Consider the following 23,925-nt stretch of genomic DNA (forward strand, 5'->3'; position numbering starts at 1 on the left):
TCTCCCCCACGTCTCCTCATATCTCTTTGTATGATTTTCGTCCCCATTTAACTCTTACCCTAGTAGTATCTGCCTACATCTATCATGATATATCATTTCTCTTTTTTTCCTCCTCTCTCTCTCTCCCTCTTAAACACACAATCCAAAATGTTTGATTTTCTTCGAGGCCTTTTTTTTTTAATAGCTTAACAACTTTAAGAGACTAAAACTGTAATAATGTTTCATTTTAAGACCTAATGCCATTTCTCGTGCCTCTTTTGCTTCGGTACAAATCCCATACCGGATCTCATTGTGTTTATGTAGTAGTGGTTTCTTTTTAATTTTATGAAGAACATTTAAATATATTTTGTTTATGTTTCTTTAATTTTTGAGAGGTTAAGTACTCAATTTGACATTTCTTGCTCTTAATTCTTGTGGTTATTTGCAGCCAAAGAGGAATTGGGAATATCTGTTGTGTTAAATCGAGTAAGTATTTTATTTACAAGTACTTATTTCTTATTCTATTGTTTGCTTCACTAATTAATAATTAATTTATGACTAACGTTTAATATTTTTTTCTAAATTATGATATCAAAAAGTACGGCTAAAATTATGTAACTTTTTTTCACAGGTTCATGAACGCGGAAGTTAATGAAGAGTAAATTTAAAATAGATAAGTGGTTACATTAGAATTATTCTTGTAATTCCGATTAGATTTTCATGTTGGATAGATTTTACTTTATTTATGTATTTTAATTTACGGAGTTTGTAATGAGATATTATCTCAATATAGTATTAGTTGCTTAGAATTATATGATCGTGGATGAAATTTTTTATTGTTACCATGCATGTTTTATTATGTTATTTCCAATTTGTAAAATTATATATTATTAATTAATGGAAAACTAGGTGTACTAATTATAAATAGAACCACTACGAATTTAAATGACATCAAATTTTGTAACTATTGACAAAATGTATTACCTCTAAAACCTTATTTTTCAGCAACGACAATCACATTTATATTAGTTTGTCCCAAATTGCATGTATCTAGTGACAAAAATAATATTTATCTGAGAATTGCTTGTTTCGTGTAAATATCTATTGTTCTCATAAATATTATTTAAGAGCGATTTTCTTGTTAAACAATATATGTAATTACGTGCCTTTGGGAGTTCTACAAAAATGAAATCACTCTATCAACAAATCAAATAATAATAAAAATAATAGCAAATGGAGAGAACAATATGGAATTATGGAAAGGAGAAATATGGCGCTGGTCCTTTATAAATCTGCAGTCCTGCACAGTGAAGATAGAGCATGTGGCTCCAATCCAGGACATGGAAATGAGGGATTTGAGAAACTTACTTCAGGACACTGGCATGAATGAGTTGAAATATGTTGGTAGGGAATTAATATGGACGAACGGATTGACAGGGCAGTGGTAAATGTTGAGTGGATGCTAGCAATGCTTGCTCAGGAGGTACTGATAATGGACCCCTACTTCTCGGATCGTACTCCTCTATCCATCCAGATTATGAGGAAACCAACAAGAAGACCAAAGCTTTTTAGATTCTATAATTACTTGTCAGAGGATCCTGACTTTCAAAATGTGCTGGAAAAATACTTGTACATTCCAATAAGCAGTGATGGGATGGAAAAGGTTTGGGCAAAACTACAGATAACAAAATAGGAACTGAAACAAATTAGTAATACTACCTTCAGGGGGATGCAAGCAAAACTCAAAGATACCAGGGACCAACTTAAAGAAATACAGGTAAACATGAGAAACATTGGCCATGCTCTTGATCTGTTTGACAAAGAAAAAGAGCTGAAGAATCAGTTAGAAAAATGGGGGAACCTGGAAGAAAGCATATACAAACAACAGTCCAGAAATCAATGGTTAAAATTAGGGGACTCCAATACATCCTTCTTTCATGCTAGTTTCAAAGATAGGTGTGCACAAAATAAGATCACTAGATTGGTGAACCAATTTGGGGATCTGTTGCATACAGAGGACCAGATAGAAAAAGAAATTACAGGTTTCTATAAAAGCTTGCTCGGATCAACAACTGGACATTTACCTGCCATAAATCCCATTGTGATGAAAGAAGGGCCTATACTACACAGAGACCAGCAGCTGATGTGGATAAAACCAATTACTCCAGAAGAAGTTTACCAAGTTCTTTGTGGCATAGATGATTTGAAAGCACCAGGCTGTGATGGATTTAATTCGTATTTTTTCAAGAAGTCCTGGCCGGTGGTAGGACAGGAAATCACTGAAGCAGTAATGAAGTTTTTTGAAACAAATGAGATGTACCAACCTATCAACTGTACCTCTGTCACTCTTATACCTAAAGTGAAACATCTTACATCTATCAGAAAATATAGACCAATATCCTGTTGTACTGCAGTATACAAAATCATATCAAAGCTACTCACTAAGAGGCTGCAAGGTGTTATGAATTATTTAGTGGATGGAAGCCAGTAAGCTTTTATACCAGGTAACTGATAGTAGACAACATTATTCTTAGTCACGAGCTTATAAAATGGTAGGGGAGAAAAGGCGTCACTACAACAAATTTGATTATCAGTGACGAATTATTTTGTCACTTAAACTTCATATTTCGTCACAAAAAACCTTTTATGACGAAACTTTTTTTGTCAATAGTTCGTCCTTAAAGAGGGTCACTAAAAGTATACAAAGACAACTTATTGTTTCGTCGCTAAATAAAACTATATTAACAACGAATTTTTTTCGTATCCAAATGAATAGTATCTGTGACAAGATTATTTTTCAGGGAAAGTAAAATAAAAATTGTAGCTAATTGTTTATTTTCGTCACTAAAAAGTTATTAATACCGATAAAATAATTTTGTCACTAATTATTTAGCTTAATTACTGACGACGTCAATTGTCTCTAAAATTGTGCATATTTCGTAGTTGTATAAAAGTAATTTTGTCGTTAAAGATCACCTTTTATATACATAAAAATATTTCGTCCCTAAAATGTATGAATTAATGACAAATTTTCTTTTGTAAAAATGGTTTATAATTTTGTAGTTAAAAATTAATGTCGTCTAAAATTTTATTTTTATCAGTTAAATGAAATTATCGCTACAAATTTTTATGGTGGTGACAATTACACTTGTCATAAATATAATGTTACTTTGTGGTCGATAACATTAATCTAACGTTGTAAAAAGATCAAGAACAAATTTACTGGGTGTAGTACACTTAAACTTGAAGAGACCAAAATTAAAGGGCCATTAAAACAAATTTTTGAAGACTGGAACACATAAAAACACGTCTTAATCTTTTCTATTTTCTTTTGTCCTTTTCTTTCTCTATGGATGAAGGTCTGTAATAGCTATGTGATAGGATTAATTGAAGTGATGTACTTAAATATAGTTCAACATTGAGCAACCTTTAATATAAATTAATCCCATAATTCCCATATACAAGTTCTTCACTCTTCAGAAAGGTATTTTATCAGTGATATACTGGAACAAGGCAAAAGGAGCATTGACTAGACCAAGTGCCATTTCAACCAAGACAGTTACACAGAAGCAGCAGGGGCATATGCATGTCAACATTAACCTGCACCATCCACATGACCAAAATATATCAATAAGCTAAAAAAGAAGCTTATACATTTAATTAACATAAAAAATGCTTTCTTCCAACAACTTTGTTTGACATATATAGCGCAATAAGCAACTTAGGAATAAGTGAGACGAATAAACACTCTTAAAATGATTAGCAGTTTAGAAGTACTTTTCATATAGGTATATAAATCTTCGCCTCTAAAACATACAAATTGTAGGACATAGGCATAGTACAATAAATTACTTTGTTTACTTAGCTTATAGCTCATTCGCGATAAACATAGACCAGTAAGTCAGTAACTTGTCCAAATAAAACAGTCATGACAATGAACATGAGGTTATAGGTTCAACTTTATAAAGAAATTCCGATTAATACTCGTGACTCGCGTCCATTGGGATTTTGCTCTCGGAAGAAACAGGATAGCTGTTAATAAGGAACTTTTTCAAAATATGTTTAATAAGAAAAACAAAAATAAATACACAAAATTGTTCTATTATCTTTGCTATAGCTAGGCATTTCTTCTTGGAGCAGTTTAACTATTATGTAGCCCAAAAGATAACTAGCTAGGTACATGTCATGGGATTAAAATTTTTAAAAATAACATACAATATATATATATATATATATATATATATATATATATATATATAGTGTTAGTGTTCATATATAAGTTGATTTTGTAACAAAAATATATGAGTAAAGATAAAATTATTATAAAAAGAAAGAGGAATTATAGGAGGACAAACCCCAGAATCCAGATAATGCCTCCAACAAAAGCGAGGACAAGAGATATAAGGGCAAATGGAAGTCCCAACAGAAACGCTATTGGCCGGCATTTGAACTTTTCTTCACTTGGCTTCTTCTCCGCATCTAGCCCTTCTGCACTTTCTTTTGTATCTTCACCGGCTTTCTCTTCATTCTTAACTTCTTCATTTTTCTTGTCCTCAGTTGGATTTTCTTTTTTAACTTGTTCTGCAGCTATATTTGCATCACTTTCGGTTGTTACAGTCTTTGATGCAGTGATGATCACTTGATCATTTTCCTTTGCTGTTTCTTCTGGCTTTGTTGTTTTCTGTTCCTGATCTCCTTCAATGGGTAACTGTGACTTTGCTGATTTCTCTTCGTTGATATCCATTGTTATGAGCTCAGCCTAGTAGAGAAAGAAACTTGGACTTAGTGTAATGAAAAAAGGAAAGCCTGCTGATCAGAAACAAATCTAAACGCAGCCATTTATATTGTACGTAAAGGTTTCTTGAAATTCATTGGCCAATCAAGACAGAAAGAGAGTTTGGTAATAGCCAACCAAATCCACGATTTTCCCCTTTGTTTTATGTACCCAATTGGAGTAAATTGAATTTTGTTTATCCCACTTGCATCCAGAAAATAATATAAAGTCAAGGTCAATACGCTTAATATATTTTTACTAAAATTAAGAATCTATTTGGTGTGTCTAACTACTTCATGAATGAATTTGTACTGCGTAACAGCTGACTTAAAAAAATGCTAAATCAGTGACCTGGCTCGTTCCCTGACTTAAAAAAATGCTAAATCACAAAAAATGCTAAATCAGTGACCTTGCTCGTTCCCTTGGTTTTTTCCCTAAATGAAAAAACAATATAAAGTCCATCAAGACCGAAGAAGAATTTAACGAAAGAAAAAGAAACATCTCACTATAATCTTTTCTTTATTTCTTACTATTTTTCATTCTTTGGCATATATATATATATATATATATATATATATATATATATATATATATATTACTTGTGAAAGTATTGTGTAAGGTTTTCAAAGTGATTTATAATACTCCTTAGAATACTTTCTCTATTGCTTTAAGGTTTTGAGTTAGATGGATATTCAGATTATTTCACATTTTTCATATGAAGCCTCATAAAAGTAAATAGATTAATGATTAACATACATATAAGGATTTTTTTAGCAGATGATATGAGTAATTCTACGAACATTTCATCGTTTTATTGTTAAATTCAAAAATCCCCAAGCCTCAGCCATTTTGTTAAGAACTCAGGGCTAACAAACCCATAATTGTCTCATCCGAGCTAAGAATCAACACTTAGGTGTGAATGAATAATGAGAGAAATTTATTAGTACGCTATTACATGTGATTGTTTGGCGCTGCTTATCAACAACCATAATATCCAGCTAATATCTTTACTAAGTCAAATAGCAACCCATTTTTTACTTATAAATATAGGGATAATTATACGTGTTAAAATGTGGGCATAAACAATGTACATAAATTTTAAAATCATTGGTTATTGCCACTACTAGTTGAATATTAAAAACAAAAGGCGCGGGGGGGGGGGGGGGGGGGAGGGGGGGGAAGAGAAGTTTGTTACTCCTTTTCATTTTTTTTCAAAATAAAATTTCTGATTTTCCGAAAGCAAGTATTTTTTTTTATGTTACTCTTGTATTCTTGAAATTTATTAGCCACGTGTAGTTTCAAAGTGTTCGAAACAAACAAACAGAAAAAACATGTAATAGCAACAGAAAGTGGGCTGGTATGGAACACCATTGCTAGTACTTCGCTACTACATACATAGGGCTAAATTTGATGGGGAGAGCTCAAACCAATATGTTCCCCGGGCAAAAATCACTTTGGGCCTACGGCCGAAATTAATTAATTTAGTAATAATAAAGGAAATTTTACCTCTTATAGCAAAACTTTATACCATATTTATTATAAATAAAAATCCTTTTAAAATATTATTTTCTATAGCTACCTTTTAGTTTTTATAGCAAAATATGTATTTATGGTATACACTACCGTTAAGCCATTAAGTACGCTGTCTAATAATTGTCTCTCTCATTCTTTCAGTTATTCTCTTCCAAACTCACCGCACAATATCTCATTCCTCTTTCCACGATCTCTCTCACAGCGTCATTGTCTTCCCCGTTGTTAAACCACGATTCTCTCACATCGCCATTGTCTCCCTCAATTTTTAGTTTTTCTGCTCCAAAATGTTGTGGTAAGTGTTAAACTTTTTGGCTTTTGGCCGGTTAAAGCTTCTTCTTTTTCTCTTTACTAATTTTTTAAAATATTTACCATTGTTATGTTTTCACCAGAAAACTTGAAATTTCCTCTTCAATGGCTGATTCAACAACTCATAAGAGGGTTACTCGAGGTATACCCACCGAAGCACTCAATTTCGATGGGCCATCTTTCGATTTGCAAATCACTCAAGCAGAATCTGTATTTAGAGGTTCATCAGCAACAGTGAAGCAGAAAGGAGAACAAAAATTCGCAATAACCCTACTCAACAACGTCAAGTTGAGAAATGTTCGAAAAAATCAACGCTTCCTAATGTTGAAAAGAGAAGAAAACTTATGGATGATGCTTCGGGGATTAAGGGAAAAGAGGTCGTTGAAGGAACCAGCTCGGAAACACATAACGACAAGGTAATTATAGATGTATTTATATGTATTCGAGTCTGCATACATTAATTATTAGCTTGTACAGTGGTTGCCTCTTCCTGTATTTAGATGTATTTATATGTATTCGGTATTGCCTATACTGATTTTTATTTTGTACAGTAATTTTTTACTGTTGTATTTAGATGTATTTAAGTTCATTCAACAATATTTTTAAATACACCAACTATTCTGTATTAGTTATGTATTCAATCTAACTATATTCATATGTATTCTCAACCTATATATATTCATATGTATTTAAAACAACAGTCATTGCCATAACTCACAATTTTTGGGGTAATTATCACAACATTATATTGTATCTCATGAACGAGTTATGTATTCAACCTAAATGTATTCTTTTATATTCTCAATCATATATTTTATCTTTTTAATTGTTTTTTGTATACAGAAAATAAAACTCTTTGTTAAACACTCGCTTATTTTATCACCGCATATCAGTTCCTATACTAATACCGACATAATCTCCGACCTCAAAGAAAAGTTTACTCTAGATAAATACAAATTATTTGGTACTACTTGTTTTGGAAGTTTCCTCTATATGAAGCACTGTGAGGTTCAACATCAATTATTCAGGTGCTTCATGGTTCTGCAACTGGAAGAAAGTCTTGTTTATTCATTTTTAATATATGTGAATGGTACAATATTAAGCTTTTCAATCAGGGAGTTTGCGGTAGTTACTGGTGTCAATTGTGTTAGCGCTGGAAATTTTGAGTTTAATACAGATGCCTAACATGATTGAGGATACAAATTTTGACGGTGCAAAAAATGTCAAGAAGAAAGATTTGTTGAAATTCTTTGATGACAAGAATTGTTTGACATTGATAGAGATGCCATTAAAATAGTTGTGTGGTATTTCATACATACATTCATAGTATCCACCGAGAAGAACTGCACAATCATCCCAAGACTATACTTTGACTTGGTCGAGAGCGGAAGATATTCTGATTACCCATGAAGTAAGGAGGCATTCCAGTCCCTTATCAAATCTATTAGCAAGAAGATGGATTCCCAGAAGAAGTATTACAGTATGGCTGGGATGCCTCTCGCTATGAAAGTATGGTTATACGAGTGTTGTTCAAAGGTCGACTCCAAAATTGCACTCCGAGTTGATAACTGAATTCCCAGAATACTCAATTGGAAAACCACTGACAACCAGCCAACTTATGCTTACTTGATGAACGACATGTTCAACGACTAGGGAAATATGGTAATTTATTATTATTTAATTGACTGGTATTTTATTCAACTTATGTTTCTGTAATTAAAAACAGTGTTAAAATTTAAAAATAAATACAGTTGAATACATCATACATCTATGTCCATATATTCACAAATAATAGGAATACAACAGAATACATAATATAGTTTACAACTACGTATTTAATTATATGTTGTAAATTTTTTATACAATACAATTGAATACATGTATATACATAATTGTCCATATACATAAAGAAGATTACATTAGTAATCATACAACAAACGTGGTTTACATTGAGTGTATTTGCATTTTCACAAGAAATACAACATTCAAACAACCGCTAGTGAGCTTGCAGTTATTCAGGTGCCTCCGTATGGTGTTGATGTAGACAAAAGTCCTATTTATACAGACGACAATGAAGAGGATTCTGATGACTTTAGTCTTATACCGCCTCTTTAACCAAATAAGAAACATGATGCAAGCCTTGGTCTATCTTCATCACCACCTCACAAAAAGCGCAAACAACAGCTAATTGATCCCTCAACTACAAAGAATCCAATACCACATGTGTCCGCAATACTTCAAGCCAAGATTCCTCCTACTGCTAAGATTGAAATCAAGGAACCTGTATTGAGTGTTAAGAAGCTAGCTGATTCTAAATCTGATAATTTATCTGTCTTGAGGCAGGATCTAAATTCATTCAAGTATTATGTAAGTATTGTTAATGCATATTCAACTTTACAGTTTATGTATTAACTTTCCTATATGTTCTAACCCCTCTCTAATTATTTATGTAATTATTAGGTGATGGGCGAGTTCACTTCTCTATGATCATTGATCAATGAAAATTTCAAAAAGCTTTCTGAACATGTTAAAGCCAATCAGAATATAGAAAGGGTATACCAAAGAAAGAAATATACTGGGAGACATGATGGTGGTATTCAAAGGTCACCCGAGGCCAACTTGCATGATAATCCCAAAGGCCAAATACAGCATGATATAACTGTTGGGGAGAATTCAGAGGTTAAAATTTTTTAAACTCTTTAGTATATATGTAGTATAATGATACATGTTTAATCAGTGTATTTATATGTTGTTATAACTGTATTCAGGATTTTCTGAATACATATTTTTAATCAGCCTTTACTATGCTTCAGTGTAATCATGTATACAACAACATACATAATTCAGAATACACTTATATACATGTAAATACAAGGTTATTTTAGTGAATATATTTACAGCAGTTGTGTCTACATTTATAGAATACAGGTGTTGTAATGACCCGACCGGTCGTTTTGAGCTCTAGTGCGTCATTCGGCGGTTTGAAGCCATTAGTAGCTTCACTTCGGGTATTATGAATTGTACTTGTGGTCGGAATTGAAATTCGGAGTTAATTTGGAGAGAAAATTCTAATTTCAGAAGCTTTAAGTTGGAGGAGTTGGCTAAGGGTTTATTTTTGAGTAAACAACCTCGGAATTAGGATTTGAAGGTTCTAACAGGTTCGTATGATGATTTTGGACTTGGGCGTATACCCGAATCGGGTTTTGGATGACCCGGGAGCGTTTCGGTGCATATTGTAGAAAGTTGGCATTTGGAAGAATTTCAATATTATCCATGTCCGTTTGAGATTCCGAGTCAGGTAATAGCTCCGTATGATGATTGTGGCCTTAGAAGCGCGTCCGGAAGTGGATTTGGAGGTCCGTAGGTCATTTGGCGAAAGTTGGGAATTTAAAGGTTTTTGGGAAAGTTTGACCGGGAGTGAATTTTTTGATATCGGGGTCGGATTCCAATTTTGGAAGTTGGAGTAGGTCCGTAATGTCAATTATGACTTGTATGCAAAATTTGAGGTCAATCGGACGTGATTTGATAGGTTTCGACATCGATTGTAGAAGTTTGAAGTTTCAAAGTTCATTAAGTTTGAATTAGAGGGTGATTCATGTTTTAGCTTTGTTTGATGTGATTTAAAGGCTCAACTAAGTTCGTATGATGTTTTAGGACTTGTTGGTATATTTGGTTGGGGTCCCGGGGGGCTCAGGTGAGTTTCGGATGCTTAACAGATCGATTTTTGAACTAAGGGAATGCCGGGATTTTATAGTTGCTGGTGCAATCGCACCTGAGATAAAAAAAGGCCGCAGGTGTGACGCTGCAAAAGAGGCAAGGCAAGTGCAGAAGCGGAGGTTAGCCAAAAGGCCTGGGGATGCAGAAGCGGGCACAAACGCGTAGGTGCGCGAGCGCAGATGCGTTGTATGGGGCACAGATGCGGGGACTATTAGGCCAAGCTTGAACCGCACCTGCGATGGAATTTTCGCAGGTGCGGAGCCGCAGGAGCGGCTATTGGACCGTAGAAGCGGAAATCGTGGCTGGGTAGTGAGGTTTTCAATAAAACGGGGTTTGGCCATTTTTATTTCATTTCCTCCATGAGAGCCGACCTTGGAGCGATTTTGGAGCACCATTTTCACTGTCAATAATGAGGTAAGTGATTTCTACCACTTGTGAGTTAAATATACGAATTTAGGCTTGTAAATTCATGAAAATTTGTAGAAATTTGGGATTTTGAAGAAAAACCTAGAAATTGATATTTTTGAATTTTTACCACGAAATTGGTCATAGAATTTGGAATAAATAATATAATCGAGTTCGTGGTGTTATGGGAAAAGATTATCTTTAAAAATTTTCAGAATCCGGGCACGTGGGCCCGAGGGTTGCTTTGTCGATTCTTCGAGAGGAGTTGGAAATTGTTGTAAATTGAATTATAATGAGTATTAGAGTATATGTTTATGGATTTGCACATTTATTGAGTAGTTTTGGAGCGATGGGCATCAATTTGAGATCTTTGAAAGTCTTTGGAGCCGGTTATGGAATTTTGGAGCGAGGTAAGTCTCTTTTCTAATCTTATAAGAGAAAAATTAACCACATAGGTGAATTGAATTCATGTGTGCTCTTATTTGCGGGGGCTATGTACGCGCGAGGTGACGAGAGTCCGTGCGTAGCTACTAATGGGGTAAATTTCCACTACTCTTATGGGAGCGTCGCAACAATATTTTGCGAGCGGGGTAAATTTTCACTACTCTCATGGGAGCGTGCCGTTCGCCTCGGCAGGTTAATAGATGCATCTATGGTTCGCGCCGTTCGACCCTCGGCAGTGCACAATTTAAATATTGATGTTAGATCGGGCCGTACGACCTCGGCATGACTTGCGCATGATAACTCTTTGGAACTAATAATACTTGACATTGCTTCATTGGCTTGAGATATAAATTGTTAAATGATGAGAATAAAATTTGGGAATTTCTATTAGTAAGAGGATTGTTTATTATTTCCAGTTATTGAGTTTTCAGCTATATTATGAAAATCCATGCTTAATTATAGCATCTGCATTTTATTGTTAGCCCATAGTAAGTGTCGGAGTCGACCTCTCGTCACTACTTCTTTGAGGTTAGACTGGATACTTACTTGGTACGCATTGATTTACGTACTAATACTACACTTGCTGCACATTTTTATGTAGGTACATATATGTCTAGTGGCCTTGTGAGCGCAGAGGAGCAGTTATTTGCGGGGATTTAGTTGAGTTGCATCCCATGTTACGATCCGCAGCCAGCAGAGTCTTCTTCAGAGTTGCTTATATATTTTTCCTTTCTAATTTGTATTCTGGACAGATGATGTATTTTATTTTACTTCCTAGTTGATGCTCATGCACTTGTGGCACCGGGTTTTGGAGGGGTACTTATGGGTTGTTCAGTATTGTAGTTGTGAAAACATTTCAATATACTCTGTAAATCTTATCTCTTATTATTTAATTGAAGGAAATTATGATTTCAGCAATACAAAAATGAGTAATTAAGTTAATCAATTATTGTTGGGCTTGCCTGACCATCGGTGTTAGGCGCCATCACGACCTTTAATGAGTTTTGGGGCGTGACAGGTGTATACATCTGCTTTGAATTTGGAACTTTATGTTTATTCTAATCTGATAAATAGATTTCTTTCAAATATTTAACATATTAATAGATTCCAGTGGGTGTATGTTAAGGCTATGGAAAAGAAGTTGAACGCAAACATTCATGCCGATGGACTTCCACATGCTACTTTAAGCGGAGTGTCATTGTCACGACCCGAAATCTCACTCGTCGTGATGGCGCGTATCTCAATACTAGGCAAGCCAACATAATCAATAACCCACAATATCTTTTAAGTTTGAAAACATAGTATTTAAATGCAATAGAAGAAGTCTCACAAATGCATATATAAACACCTCCAAAACCCGGTGTCACTGAGTACATGAGCTTCTAATATGAATAAAAATTCTGACTGATAAAACACTATCTGAAAGTATAGAATAGTACAATAACTGAAGGAAAGAGAGACAAGGTCAGCGAACACCGAGCAGCTACCTTGATAGTCTCCAACAGATAAATCCTCAAATATGGCAACTGCCATATCCGGATGTACCTGGATCTGCACACAATGTGAAGAGTGTAGTATGAGTAAAACCAACTCAATAAGTAACAAAACTAACCTTTGGGCTGAAAGTAGTGACGAGCTCCGCAGGTACAGTCCAGTATAAATAATAACAATACATAAATGTAGGCATGCTTTCAAGTTCAACATTTGCTTTTAGTACAAATAAAACAGATCAATTCTGAACAATATGAGGAATATGATATCTCTGTATCTACATGCCAATGTACATACTGTATGTGATGCACCTTAACGAAAACTCTGTGTACTTACAATCTAAAATACTAAATCACTTAGTACTGTATATGACCAATCCAGCCCAGGTAAGATCCATCCCAAAATATATATGTATATCCATCAACTGACAGTCAGTCACTCAGTACTGTATAAGGCCAATCCAGCCCAGGGGAAGATCCATCCCCAAATATCAATGATCCGGACAAGATCCATGTCCAAGAAAAATCCATCCCTCAATATATATATATATATGGCAAGAACCATGCCCAGGGAACCTCGATTTTCATGACATCGATTTCCTGCCCTCGATTTTCATATACCAACTACACTCACTGTGGGGGTGCAGACTCCGGAGGGGCTCCTTCAGCCCAAGCACTATAATAGCCAGATCCAGGCATAAATAAATAAATAAACATAACTATCACTCAGAATCTCCAGTCTCTCGGACTCTCAATAACATGAAGAATCAACCCGACATGATGATATAAAGTATCAATGAATGACAACCGAGACTGAGATATGATATGCAAGTGATAGATGTGACTGAGTACAAATTATAAATTTAAACAAATAGTTCAACAATAATACGACCCATGTGGGTCCCAAAATATATCGTCGCGTAGCCAAATCGTAATCTTTAACATGAGTCTCAACTCAATTTCTCTAACACGTGGAGGATGTGCGAATAATGATATTTATTTAATTATGCAACTCCACGGAATCAATTAGGTCACAATTCCTAAGATGCACGCTCACACGCCCGTCACCTAGGGTGTGGCTCATCTCCAAACAATTCATACAACATGTAATTCAGGGATTCATACCCTCAGAACCAAGTTTAGAAGTGTTACTTACCTCAAACCGCGTAATTTCTTACTCCGCTATGCCTTTGCCTCTCGAATTGGTCTCCGAAAGCCTCGTATCGAGCCATAATTAATTTAATTCAGTCAATACGAATTATAGGAAATTAATTCCACATGAAAATACAAAATTTTCTAACAAAATTTGAAATTGCTCTCAAAACTCGCCCGTAGGGCCCACGTCTCGGAACCCTACAAAAGTTACAAAATATGAACGCCCATCCAACCACGAGTCCAACCATACAAATTTTATCAAATTCCGACATCAACTCGACCCTCAAATCTTCAATTAAAATCTATGAAGATTTCTACCATTTTCAACCCAATCTTTACCCATTTAAATTCAACAATATTTTCACAACCTTATTGGTACGTGCATGTATAAATGATACTCTTACACCCAAGAATCATACTCTTAATCTCCCATCTTTTACCCCAAAAATCGAAATTGAAGAATTGGGGGAAAGAAATTCTTACCTCTTTGAAGCCCTAGCAAGATCCTTGTGAAATCTTCATGTCTTGAACAAGAATCGATGAATAATTGACTAAGTCTTCACTTTCGCTCTCTAAGATGCTCTCACCGCTCTCTAAAATATCAGATGAAACCCTTCAAAATGACCCCCAATAGTGTTTTATAAGAATGGGGTCGGGTTTATAAAACCAGAAAAATGAATCTACGAAACACACTCTGCGGTTGCATATGTGATCGCAGAATTGATATGCAGTCAGCATTTTGGTTGCAAAAATATATGCCCAAAAATTGAAGTTGCCTATCTGGGTTTGCGGTCACTACGCGGCCCGCAGACCTGTTTTGCGATCGCATAATGAACCGCAGAATAATTCTGTGGTCGCATAGTCGATCGCATAATGGCATCCAAAGCTTCCCCTTTCCTGCCTCACTCTGCGGCCATTATGCGGTCCGCAGAGTGGTTCTGCGACCGCATAAATTTTTTTTTCTGCCGAAAAATTTCCTTTACTCCCCAGTACATTGTTCAACCCAAAAAGCCTATAACCTTTGTACTAATTGATCTACCTCGGCACCACAAAACCTTAATTTCCTTAGCAAAATTTCCCTGGGTTGTTACACATAAGTCAACATCCGGTCAACCTTTTCAACTTAAGTTCTAAACCTTGGAACTAAGTGTTCCAAATCATTCCAAAACCTCACAGGACCCGAACCAATTATCCCGGCAAGCCAAATAACAACCGTAAATTATAATTTGAGTAGTAAATGGGAAAACAGGGTTGTAATAGTCAAAATGACCGGCCATGTCGTTATAGTCATACCACCCAAACTGATGAGGATGTATCCGTAGAAATACGTGTGTCACAATTTCAGTTGGCCGACTAGGACCTTCCAAGTTAAATTCCAGAGACTAGAATTGTGATATATCCAGCACCTACACTTGTTGATTCAATGCCTTTACCTTCGCATAGGACTCGGCGTCCAAGTCGATGGAATTCTTCGCCTTATCAGACCAATTTCGACTCGTCTGGTCAGTAAATTTGTATACAAAAGCTATGTTTTATACCCCCATGTTAACTATAATTAGATGTCGCTATTAATGACTCCGATGAACTGCATGTACTTTAGTAAAGTTGACTCCCATATTTGACAAATAACATCCCTTTGAAGATGATTGAATATCGGGGCCACATCATACTTTAGTCATTGAAGAATTCGATAAATGAGTTCGTGATAGTCTGCTGGCTAAACATGATCAAAAGTAAGTTTCTTTTTCGATCTGTAATGTATGGTTTTACCCTTTATAGTGTGAAGAATAATTTTTTTTTCCTAAATCCTTGTAGAAAGGATAAGGAAGACCATTACAAGAAACACAAGTCAACATGCTTATACCGTTAGATTTTGGAGTTCACGAAGTCACTGGAAAAAATTGGTTTTACCTTCTCTCATTTGACGGGCAACTATGGAATGACGATGTAAGATATATCCCTTATACATTCAATTTAGTTATATTCAATTTTTTCATTATTTGGATTCAATGTTTTGAAATATGTGTTCAGTGTATTTTACCTGTTTCACTGTTTGTGTTTACATTCAATTTGTGTTTCACTGTTTTATTCAGCATATTCAAAGTTTGGATTCATTGTATTCATTATGTTGCTCTCAGTGTAGTCAGATGCATTTTATATTAACAATAATTAAGTTATTCGTAATACATATAGCTTCTGTATACAATACATATCAAATGTTATAATCATAGTATTTAATGTATTTTTATATGTATTCAGATGTATTTTTAATATATAATCACCATATTCAATATGTATTAAAAGTTCACTATATTCAATGTCTTCCCTATTTCATTGTATTCAGTGTCTTCACTGTATTCAATGTCTTAATTGTATTTCACTATATTCATTGTATTTCAGTGTCTTCACTATTTTTCAAACTTCACTGTGTTTCACTGTTTTATTCAGCAATATTTATCCAATGTATTGAAGTATGTATTCAGATGTATTTTTTATTAATAGTCTTTTGGATTCTCTGTATTCATTATGTTGCTCTCAGTGTATCCAGATGTATTTTATATTAACTATAGTTAAGTTATTCTTAATACATATTATTGTTGTTTTCAATATATATCAAAGGTTTATAATCATTGTATTTGGTGTTTTGAAATATGTATTTAGTGTTTTTAATATATAATCAATGTATTTAAATATGTATTCAATATGTATTCAGTGTCTTCATTGTCTTTAAAACTTCACTTTATTCAGTCAATATATTCTAGAATATTATCTAGGTTGTATTTAAATTATTCCAAATTATGTACACTAACTGTATTCAATGTTAAGAACATATTTTTCATTTTTTTTACTTCAATGTATTGACGCTATGTATTCAATTTATATACAGCATATTGATGTCATATTTTACTATTTGAGAAAGAAGGGAAAGTACAACCAAAGTAACATATTCAAATACACCACTGTTGATTGTATATTCAAGATAAGAATTGCTGAAATCTTCGACAAGTTTAATGATATAAATAATGATGCAAGTGTAGCCAAGGAAGAAGATGTTATATGAGAAATTGCGTCGTGACATACAGATTGCTAGCTAATGTACCATGGCATACGGTCGACAATGTCTTGATACCAGTCAACTTGAAAGACAAACTTCATTGGATAGTGGTAGTTGTCTCATTTAAGGAGAAGTGTATCAATGTATATGACTCCTACCGATCAGCAGGTCATGATGCTTATGTAAGTTCTGAGATAGATAAGCTTGCTAAGCTTATACCTCTGTACCTATCGATAAATGGTTTTTACAGATACAAGCAATGCATAGATTGCTCACATGAACTAGCATACAATGTCAAAGCACAAACTAAGCCTTTTGATGTTGTTTTTGTTTCAAATCTGCCTCAACAAAAGAGCTGGGAGCATGTATGCATTCAATCCTATTTCTGATTCTTGTATCATTTATAATATTATATATATAAATTGTATTTAACTATTGTCAATCTACTCTTTCAGGGATTGTGGATTGTATGTCGCAGCATACACAGAGTATTTGAGTACTTATGAATTGGTTCCACAAATAACCTTTGATGCAAATTTACTCCGTCAAAGATATGGTGCCCTCCTTTGGGACTAAGCTATGTGGAAGATAGAGGCCGATGCGATAAGCGACAATGAAGCACCCGCAAAGATTGTTAGGCAAATCACATATTCGTATACATCTGTGAAGATAGTTTTATGTAACGACCCGACCGGTCGTTTTGAGTATTACAACCCCGCTTCACCATTTTTTGCTCAAATTATACTTTACAGTTGTTGTGTGACTTGCCGGGGTAATTGGTTCGGGTCTGGTGAGGTTTTGAAATTAATTGGACCATTTAGTTTCAAGGTTTAAAGCATAAGTTAAAATAGTGACCGGATGTCGACTTATGTGTAAATGACCCCGGAATGGGGTTTTGATGATTCTAATAGCTCCGTACGGTGATTTTGAACTTAGGAGCGTGTCCGGAAAATTATTTGAAGGTCTGTAGTAGAATTAGGCTTGAAATGCCGAAAGATGAATTTTGGGAAAGTTTCACCGGTGGTTGACTTTTTGATATCGAGGTCGGAATCCGATTCTGGAAATTTGAATAGGTCCGTAATGTGAAATGTGACTTGTGTGAAAAGTTTGAGGTCAATCGGACTTGATTTGATGTATTTCGGCACAAGATATAGAATTTGAAGTTTCAAAGTTCAATGATTTCTAATTGAGGTGTGATTCGTCATTTTGATGTTGTTATGTGTGTTTTGAGTCCTCGAGTAGGTCCGTGTTATGTTATGGGACTTGTTAGTATGTTCGGACGGGGTCCCGAGTGACTCGGGTGAGTTTCGGATGAGGTTCGGAGCATTTTGGAAGTTTTGGCCAAGGCTGGAATTTTTCTGTTGCTGGTGTCTTCGCACGTGGAAATGGGCTCGCAAGTGCGATGGTCGCAGAAGCGACACTCAAGTCGCATAAGCGAAAGCCAGGGCGTAGAAGCAGTTGCGTAGGAGCGGCCCAACGCGCGCAGAAGCGTGACCGCAAATGCGGTCCTTGGCATCGCAGAAGCGATTATGGCTGGCCAAGCTGTTCTCGCAGAAGAGAGAGTATTCCCGCAGAAGCGAAGGTCGCAGATGCGACCCTTTGTCCGCAGATGCGAAAATCGCTGGGGCAGAACCTTAAATTTGAGAGTTCGACATTTTCACCCATTTTCGGATTTTGGAGCTCGGGTTGGGCGATTTTGGAGAGGAAAGTTTCCACATAACTTGGGATAAGTGTTCTTAACTCCCTTGTGATTATATTTCATGAATTAATCTTCATTTTTGGTGAAAGATTATTGAATCTTCAAGAGAAATAGAAGAAAATTTCTTTAATGTCACAAAACGAATTTTTCAAGTTTGAATATCGATTTGGAATCAGATTTAAGTGAAATTAGTATGGTTGAACTTGTAATTGGATGGGTTGTCATATTTTGTGAGTTTCGTCGGATTTCGAGACGTGGGCCCCATGAGTGATTTTTGGGGCGTAATTTCGGATTTTGTGGAAAATATTAGCATTTTGATATGAAATTAATTCCTATAAATTGTGTGGACTGAATCAAATTAATTGTGGTAGATTTGAGAATTGATACACGCATAATGAAATTTTTGGAGCATTATTTAGCTTGCTCGACATTGGATTCGGCTTGTTCGAGGTAAGTAATTCTTCTAATTTTGGAGCTGACGGTATGAACCCTGAATATATGTATTATGTGAAATGTTGGGAGGTGACGCACATGTTAGGTGACGGGCGAGTGGGCGTGCACTATAGAAATTGTGACATAATTATTTCTGTGGAGTTTTGTAGTTAAATAACCTTGGCATTCTCCATGCAGTTTTATGTGTCAAAGAAATTGAGCTGTAAAGCATATTAAAAATTATGTTGAGGCTATGTGCAAGTATTTTGGGACCCACAGATGTCATATTGTTGTGAATTATTTATTTTAAATTAAAAATTCTTACTCAGTCATATTCATTTCATTATATATCATATCTCAGTCTCTGTTGTTATTCATTGATACATCATATCATCATTTTTTGGGCTATTCTCATGACATTGTGAGTCTATGAGAGAGAGACTGGAGAGATTGATGACTGAGGGAGGCCGAGGGCCTGATTGTGAGGATATTTTAGGATCGGGTTGTACGCCGCAGCAGGCCATGTTGGCTTTATATATATATTATTACTATTATATGGATCTGGGCTGCCCGCCTGCATCAGTCTTTATTGGCTTATTATAGCATGTGAGTTGTCCGTGCAGCACGTGAGTTGGCCGTGAGAATCTAGATATTATTATAGCACGTGAGTTGTCCGTGCAGATTATAGCGTTTGGGCTGAAGGAGCCCCTCCAGAGTCTGTACACACCCCTAGTGAGCGCATGTATCTACTGAGTGCAAATGCCGAGTGCCGAGTGCCGAGTGCTGAGTGACTGGGAGGCATAAGTGATTGTGAGGTATGCCCGAGTGGCATGAGTGATTGTGAGGTATGCCCGATAGCATGAGTTAACTGTGAGGTATGCTCGAGAGGCATGAGTGACTGTGAGATTTGCCCGAGGGGCTGTATATGAGTGATGTTCTGCCCGAGGAGCTGTTTATGATTTTGTCATTGAGTTGCATCGCATTGGCATGCACACATGACATACAGGCATAGAGATGTATTTTCCTCATGTTGTACAACATCACATCATTCATGATTTCTCACACATTATTTTTAAATGTGCATAGTGATGCATTTGTTTTACACGGGTTATCCGGAAGGAAAATGAAACATCTTGGGAGAAATTATTGTTTTCAAACTATTCATATTTTTGGCAACTTCGGCAAACGATTTGGGTTTTCACTGATGTATTTGAAAGGAAGAACTATTATTTTTGAAATCATGATTTGGCTGAGCATTTATCTCTGAGTTACTTTTGGTATTATTTGCTTTATGTTGTTATGGACTGTTGTGGACTATTGGTTATGGACCCGACCTTGGTAGAAGCTCGTCACTACTTTCAACCTACGACTAGGTTTGTTACTTACTCAGTACATGGGGTCGGTTGTACTGATACTACACTTCTGCACATTGCGTGCAAATGTTAACTGTTGTTGTTATTGTGCTCGATGGTTGCAGGACTTGAAGATGTACCTGCGTTCCTGTTGTAGCTGCCTCTTGTTCAGGGTAGCCTTAGATTTATAAATGCTCTGTTTATGTATTACTCAAATAGACTATGTATTTATTTCATTTCCGCTTTGTATACTCTATTCTTAGAAGCTCATAATTTGTACTACCAGTTCTTGGGGATTGTATAAGATTAAGATCTTTATTCACTTAAATTTCTTTAATAATTATTATTATAATTAGATAATTGAAAGTTGGCTTACCTAGCCGGTTGGGTTAGGTGCCATCACGACTAGTTGGATTTTGGGTCGTGACAAGGTGGTATCAGAGCTCTAGGTTCATAGGTTCTACAAATGATGAGCAAGTGTCTAGTAAAGTCTTGCGGATCAGTATGATGACGTCTATACTTATCTTCGAGAGGCAACATGGCATTTAGGATAATTTCCCATCTTTCTTTCTTTATCGTGCGGAATTGATTCATCTTGAAATATAACTCTTTGAATTCCTTCCACGCATTCGTATGCGCACATGAACGCTCGATATCAGTTGTGTATCGCCGGCTTGTGATTTCAGGGATGATGTGCGAGATGTGTATTCTATGTTTTGGTGATGGGCCAGTCTGGAGGAATTGAGGCCATGGTTAAATCACAGTTTAAGCTCGGTAGCTTCAGTTATAACTTGTACATTTGGACTCATATGTCTGGTAATGTCCCTATAGGTGGAATTTGTAAATCGATAAGCGGTGGAATGGCCTTGTGATGAGTACGATGTAAATGCCGGATGTGTTAAGACGCATTGAATGTGACGAGAAGTGTTTCCGTAAAATGTAAAGGAAAGGCCATTGGGTGCTTGATTTTAATTTTGATGTGACGTACAATCTCGAGTATGAATATTTTGAAGGATCTTTTACAATGTTAAATTTTGGGACAAATTAAATTCTCATGTCTGGATAATGAGTTTGGACTCAGATAGACTAAGTGATTGCATAGTAATTGTGACTGCGAAAAGATATAACAAGATGCCAATTTGAGGCTAAGGAGGTGGGTTATCTCCTGAAGAGTAATCTACGTAGGTATGTTCCTTATATGTGAGTGGAGAGTTTCTTTTCTGCCAACAGGGCGTATGTGTGGAGATTTGAATTTGAATCTGGCTGAGAAAGTTAACTTGAGTGTCAAGAGAATGACTACGAGCTTAGCGGCTGATTTGGGGTATTTTTATGGTTGGCGTTGCATGAGTTTGAGAAGAAGTTTCGTTGAACTGACTGTGGCATTATGGCAGTAATAGAGTATTGGTATTGTGAGTTATGGAATGTTTTAATCTATGGCTTTGAGCCAAGTGTGGACGCCTACTATTGATAATTCAATTTCATGGTTATATGTAATGGTTTAGTTTTGGGCTGTGGCATACTGGTGGGTTAGTTATGACTTGTAGAAGTTGAGATCGAGGATGACTCGAATAAGGAAATTTCTGGATACGGGTTATATTGCACTTATGAGTATATGAAAATCGTGGGATGAGTGATTTGTTATTTGTGAATGATGTAGTGCGCACGTATTATGAATTTGATAGGTGGTATTAAAGTAGAGTTACTTCTTGGAGTGTTGTTGTGCTAATGGGGCATGTGTCTTTTGGCCCATTTGGGCGGTGTAATGTGGATTTGAACAAATGGGGTGACTCTCGAGAAAGTTCTAATAGATTCGAGATTTAATATGTAACAATTGAGAATTTTTTTGGCGGATTTGTTTATGGCTAAAATCTGAGATTTAAGTTGGATGGTGTCGAGACTTGTGGCATTTTTGTATATCATTGTGGATTTTATATTTCGGTATCAGGAAGGTGAATGAAATGGCCTTAGACTCAAATAAGGTATTTTCAGAGTGGGTGTTTTGGTTGTGGTATTTATAGGAGTAATTATGATGTGGTGAGACTCTACATAGTGGCAATATTCTTGGGTTTGGTGTCCTACGTGGTTTGGTCGAGTTAGAGGAATTTAGTTCTAATAGCTTAGTTATGTGAAAATGGATTTAAGTGTTCTTGATGGTTTCTACCATGGATTGAACCGGATATTTTCTACTGGTGTGGGAAACGTGTTGTGTATTATGATTTCCTCCTGGAAGGAAGAAAGAGGAAGATTTCTAACTAACCAGGTATGTAATTTGCTGGTGACTCTGAGTTTATAATGGGATTCTTGTGCTTGTCACATGATGGCATAATAGATGTGTTGTGTTGTGCGGGATTAGGATTTACATGTACAATGTGACAGTTTAGTCTTTAAGAGAAGGTAACGAATGTTGGGCAGCATGGTCAGTTTCAAATATTTCGATGAATGTTATAACTGCTCGATAATTCCTGATAAGGGTGCGCATTTCATAATGGTGCAATTTGTTTTGACTTACGGATGTTCATTAGTATTGCGGTACTCACCTGGTTGATAGACTACTGATATTCAAATTATTGCTATGTGGCACGGAAGAATTATGAAAGTATTCCTCATGGGATTATCGTGAATGGAAGATGTGTTAGTCATTTTAGTGCTGGGGTTGGGATCAGTTACGGTGATTCATGTGTTCGATGAATTTGGAGACTGGGAGTTCTCAGATGTATATTGTTTCAGGGTTGCGACCTATTTGAGGTGACTATTTTATTTAAAATCCGGTGGAGGCACTAGTTGTGTTAATTATTTGTGATATCTATGCGCTATGAGTGCGCATATATGTGAGGTTTGAGCCCATGTGCGGTCATTAGAGCAAGTATTCATACTCGGAAGAATTCTTAGGCTATTATATGACTAGAGTTGACAGTTAAGCATAAAGTTATAACGTTTCCCGTATTCGTACCTTTATTAAGAACTATCTGGACTATAATTGAGGTTGCAAAGAAGATGATTCCCTAAATAAATGGGGTATTTACTAATTCTGCGTTAAAAAAAAAATTACCGATTTAAAGTGTGATAGCGGACTTTGCACATGATTACACTATGGCGTGTTATTTCTACCAGTCTAGGAGCATGAGAATCTTATTTCATTATCATATACAAGTGTACTTGTTTAATTGCTCCTGTATGATATGCTGGGACTGGAGGCCTGTGACCATGCCAGGGCCATTCATATTACTGGCACGTGAGTTATCCGTGCCGTGTGTGGGAATTTTACTTCTGTGATAATTTATCGGATTTCATTGCTTCCCTTCCTCTATGATAAAATTACATGAGCATCGTATTTGAGAAATTGTGTACATGCACCTACGGTTATCCTCTTCACGAAATTTGAGGAGTTGGTTGTAACATTGCGGTTGTGGTGGTGCTTGTTGAACTTGCAATACGGTTCTCTTCCTTGAGACATCTCCCATATTTGGGTACACAGATTGTGCAGTTGTGGCTTGAGTTATATTGATGTGGCATATCTGTGGGATAGTTGTGTTCAATAATATAAGGTCATTGGACCTAGAAAGGGTACTATCGGGATTGATTAT

At 35.8% G+C, this 23,925-nt stretch overlaps 1 protein-coding gene across 1 annotated transcript; it reads right to left on the reverse strand.

Annotated features, from left to right (window-relative positions):
• Window positions 1-3,222: 3,222 nt before the first annotated feature.
• On the reverse strand, window positions 3,223-4,819 carry LOC142171626 (uncharacterized). Its single transcript, XM_075234944.1, has 2 exons — window positions 4,335-4,819; window positions 3,223-3,579 (listed from the first exon to the last, which is right to left on the reverse strand). The coding sequence occupies exons 1-2, from the start codon at window positions 4,721-4,723 to the stop codon at window positions 3,456-3,458; spliced, it is 513 nt and encodes a 170-aa protein (XP_075091045.1). The 5' UTR covers window positions 4,724-4,819; the 3' UTR covers window positions 3,223-3,455.
• Window positions 4,820-23,925: the final 19,106 nt, after the last annotated feature.

This window comes from Nicotiana tabacum, chromosome 17 (genome assembly GCF_000715075.1).
Source record: "Nicotiana tabacum cultivar K326 chromosome 17, ASM71507v2, whole genome shotgun sequence".
Classification (NCBI taxonomy): Eukaryota; Viridiplantae; Streptophyta; class Magnoliopsida; order Solanales; family Solanaceae; genus Nicotiana; species Nicotiana tabacum.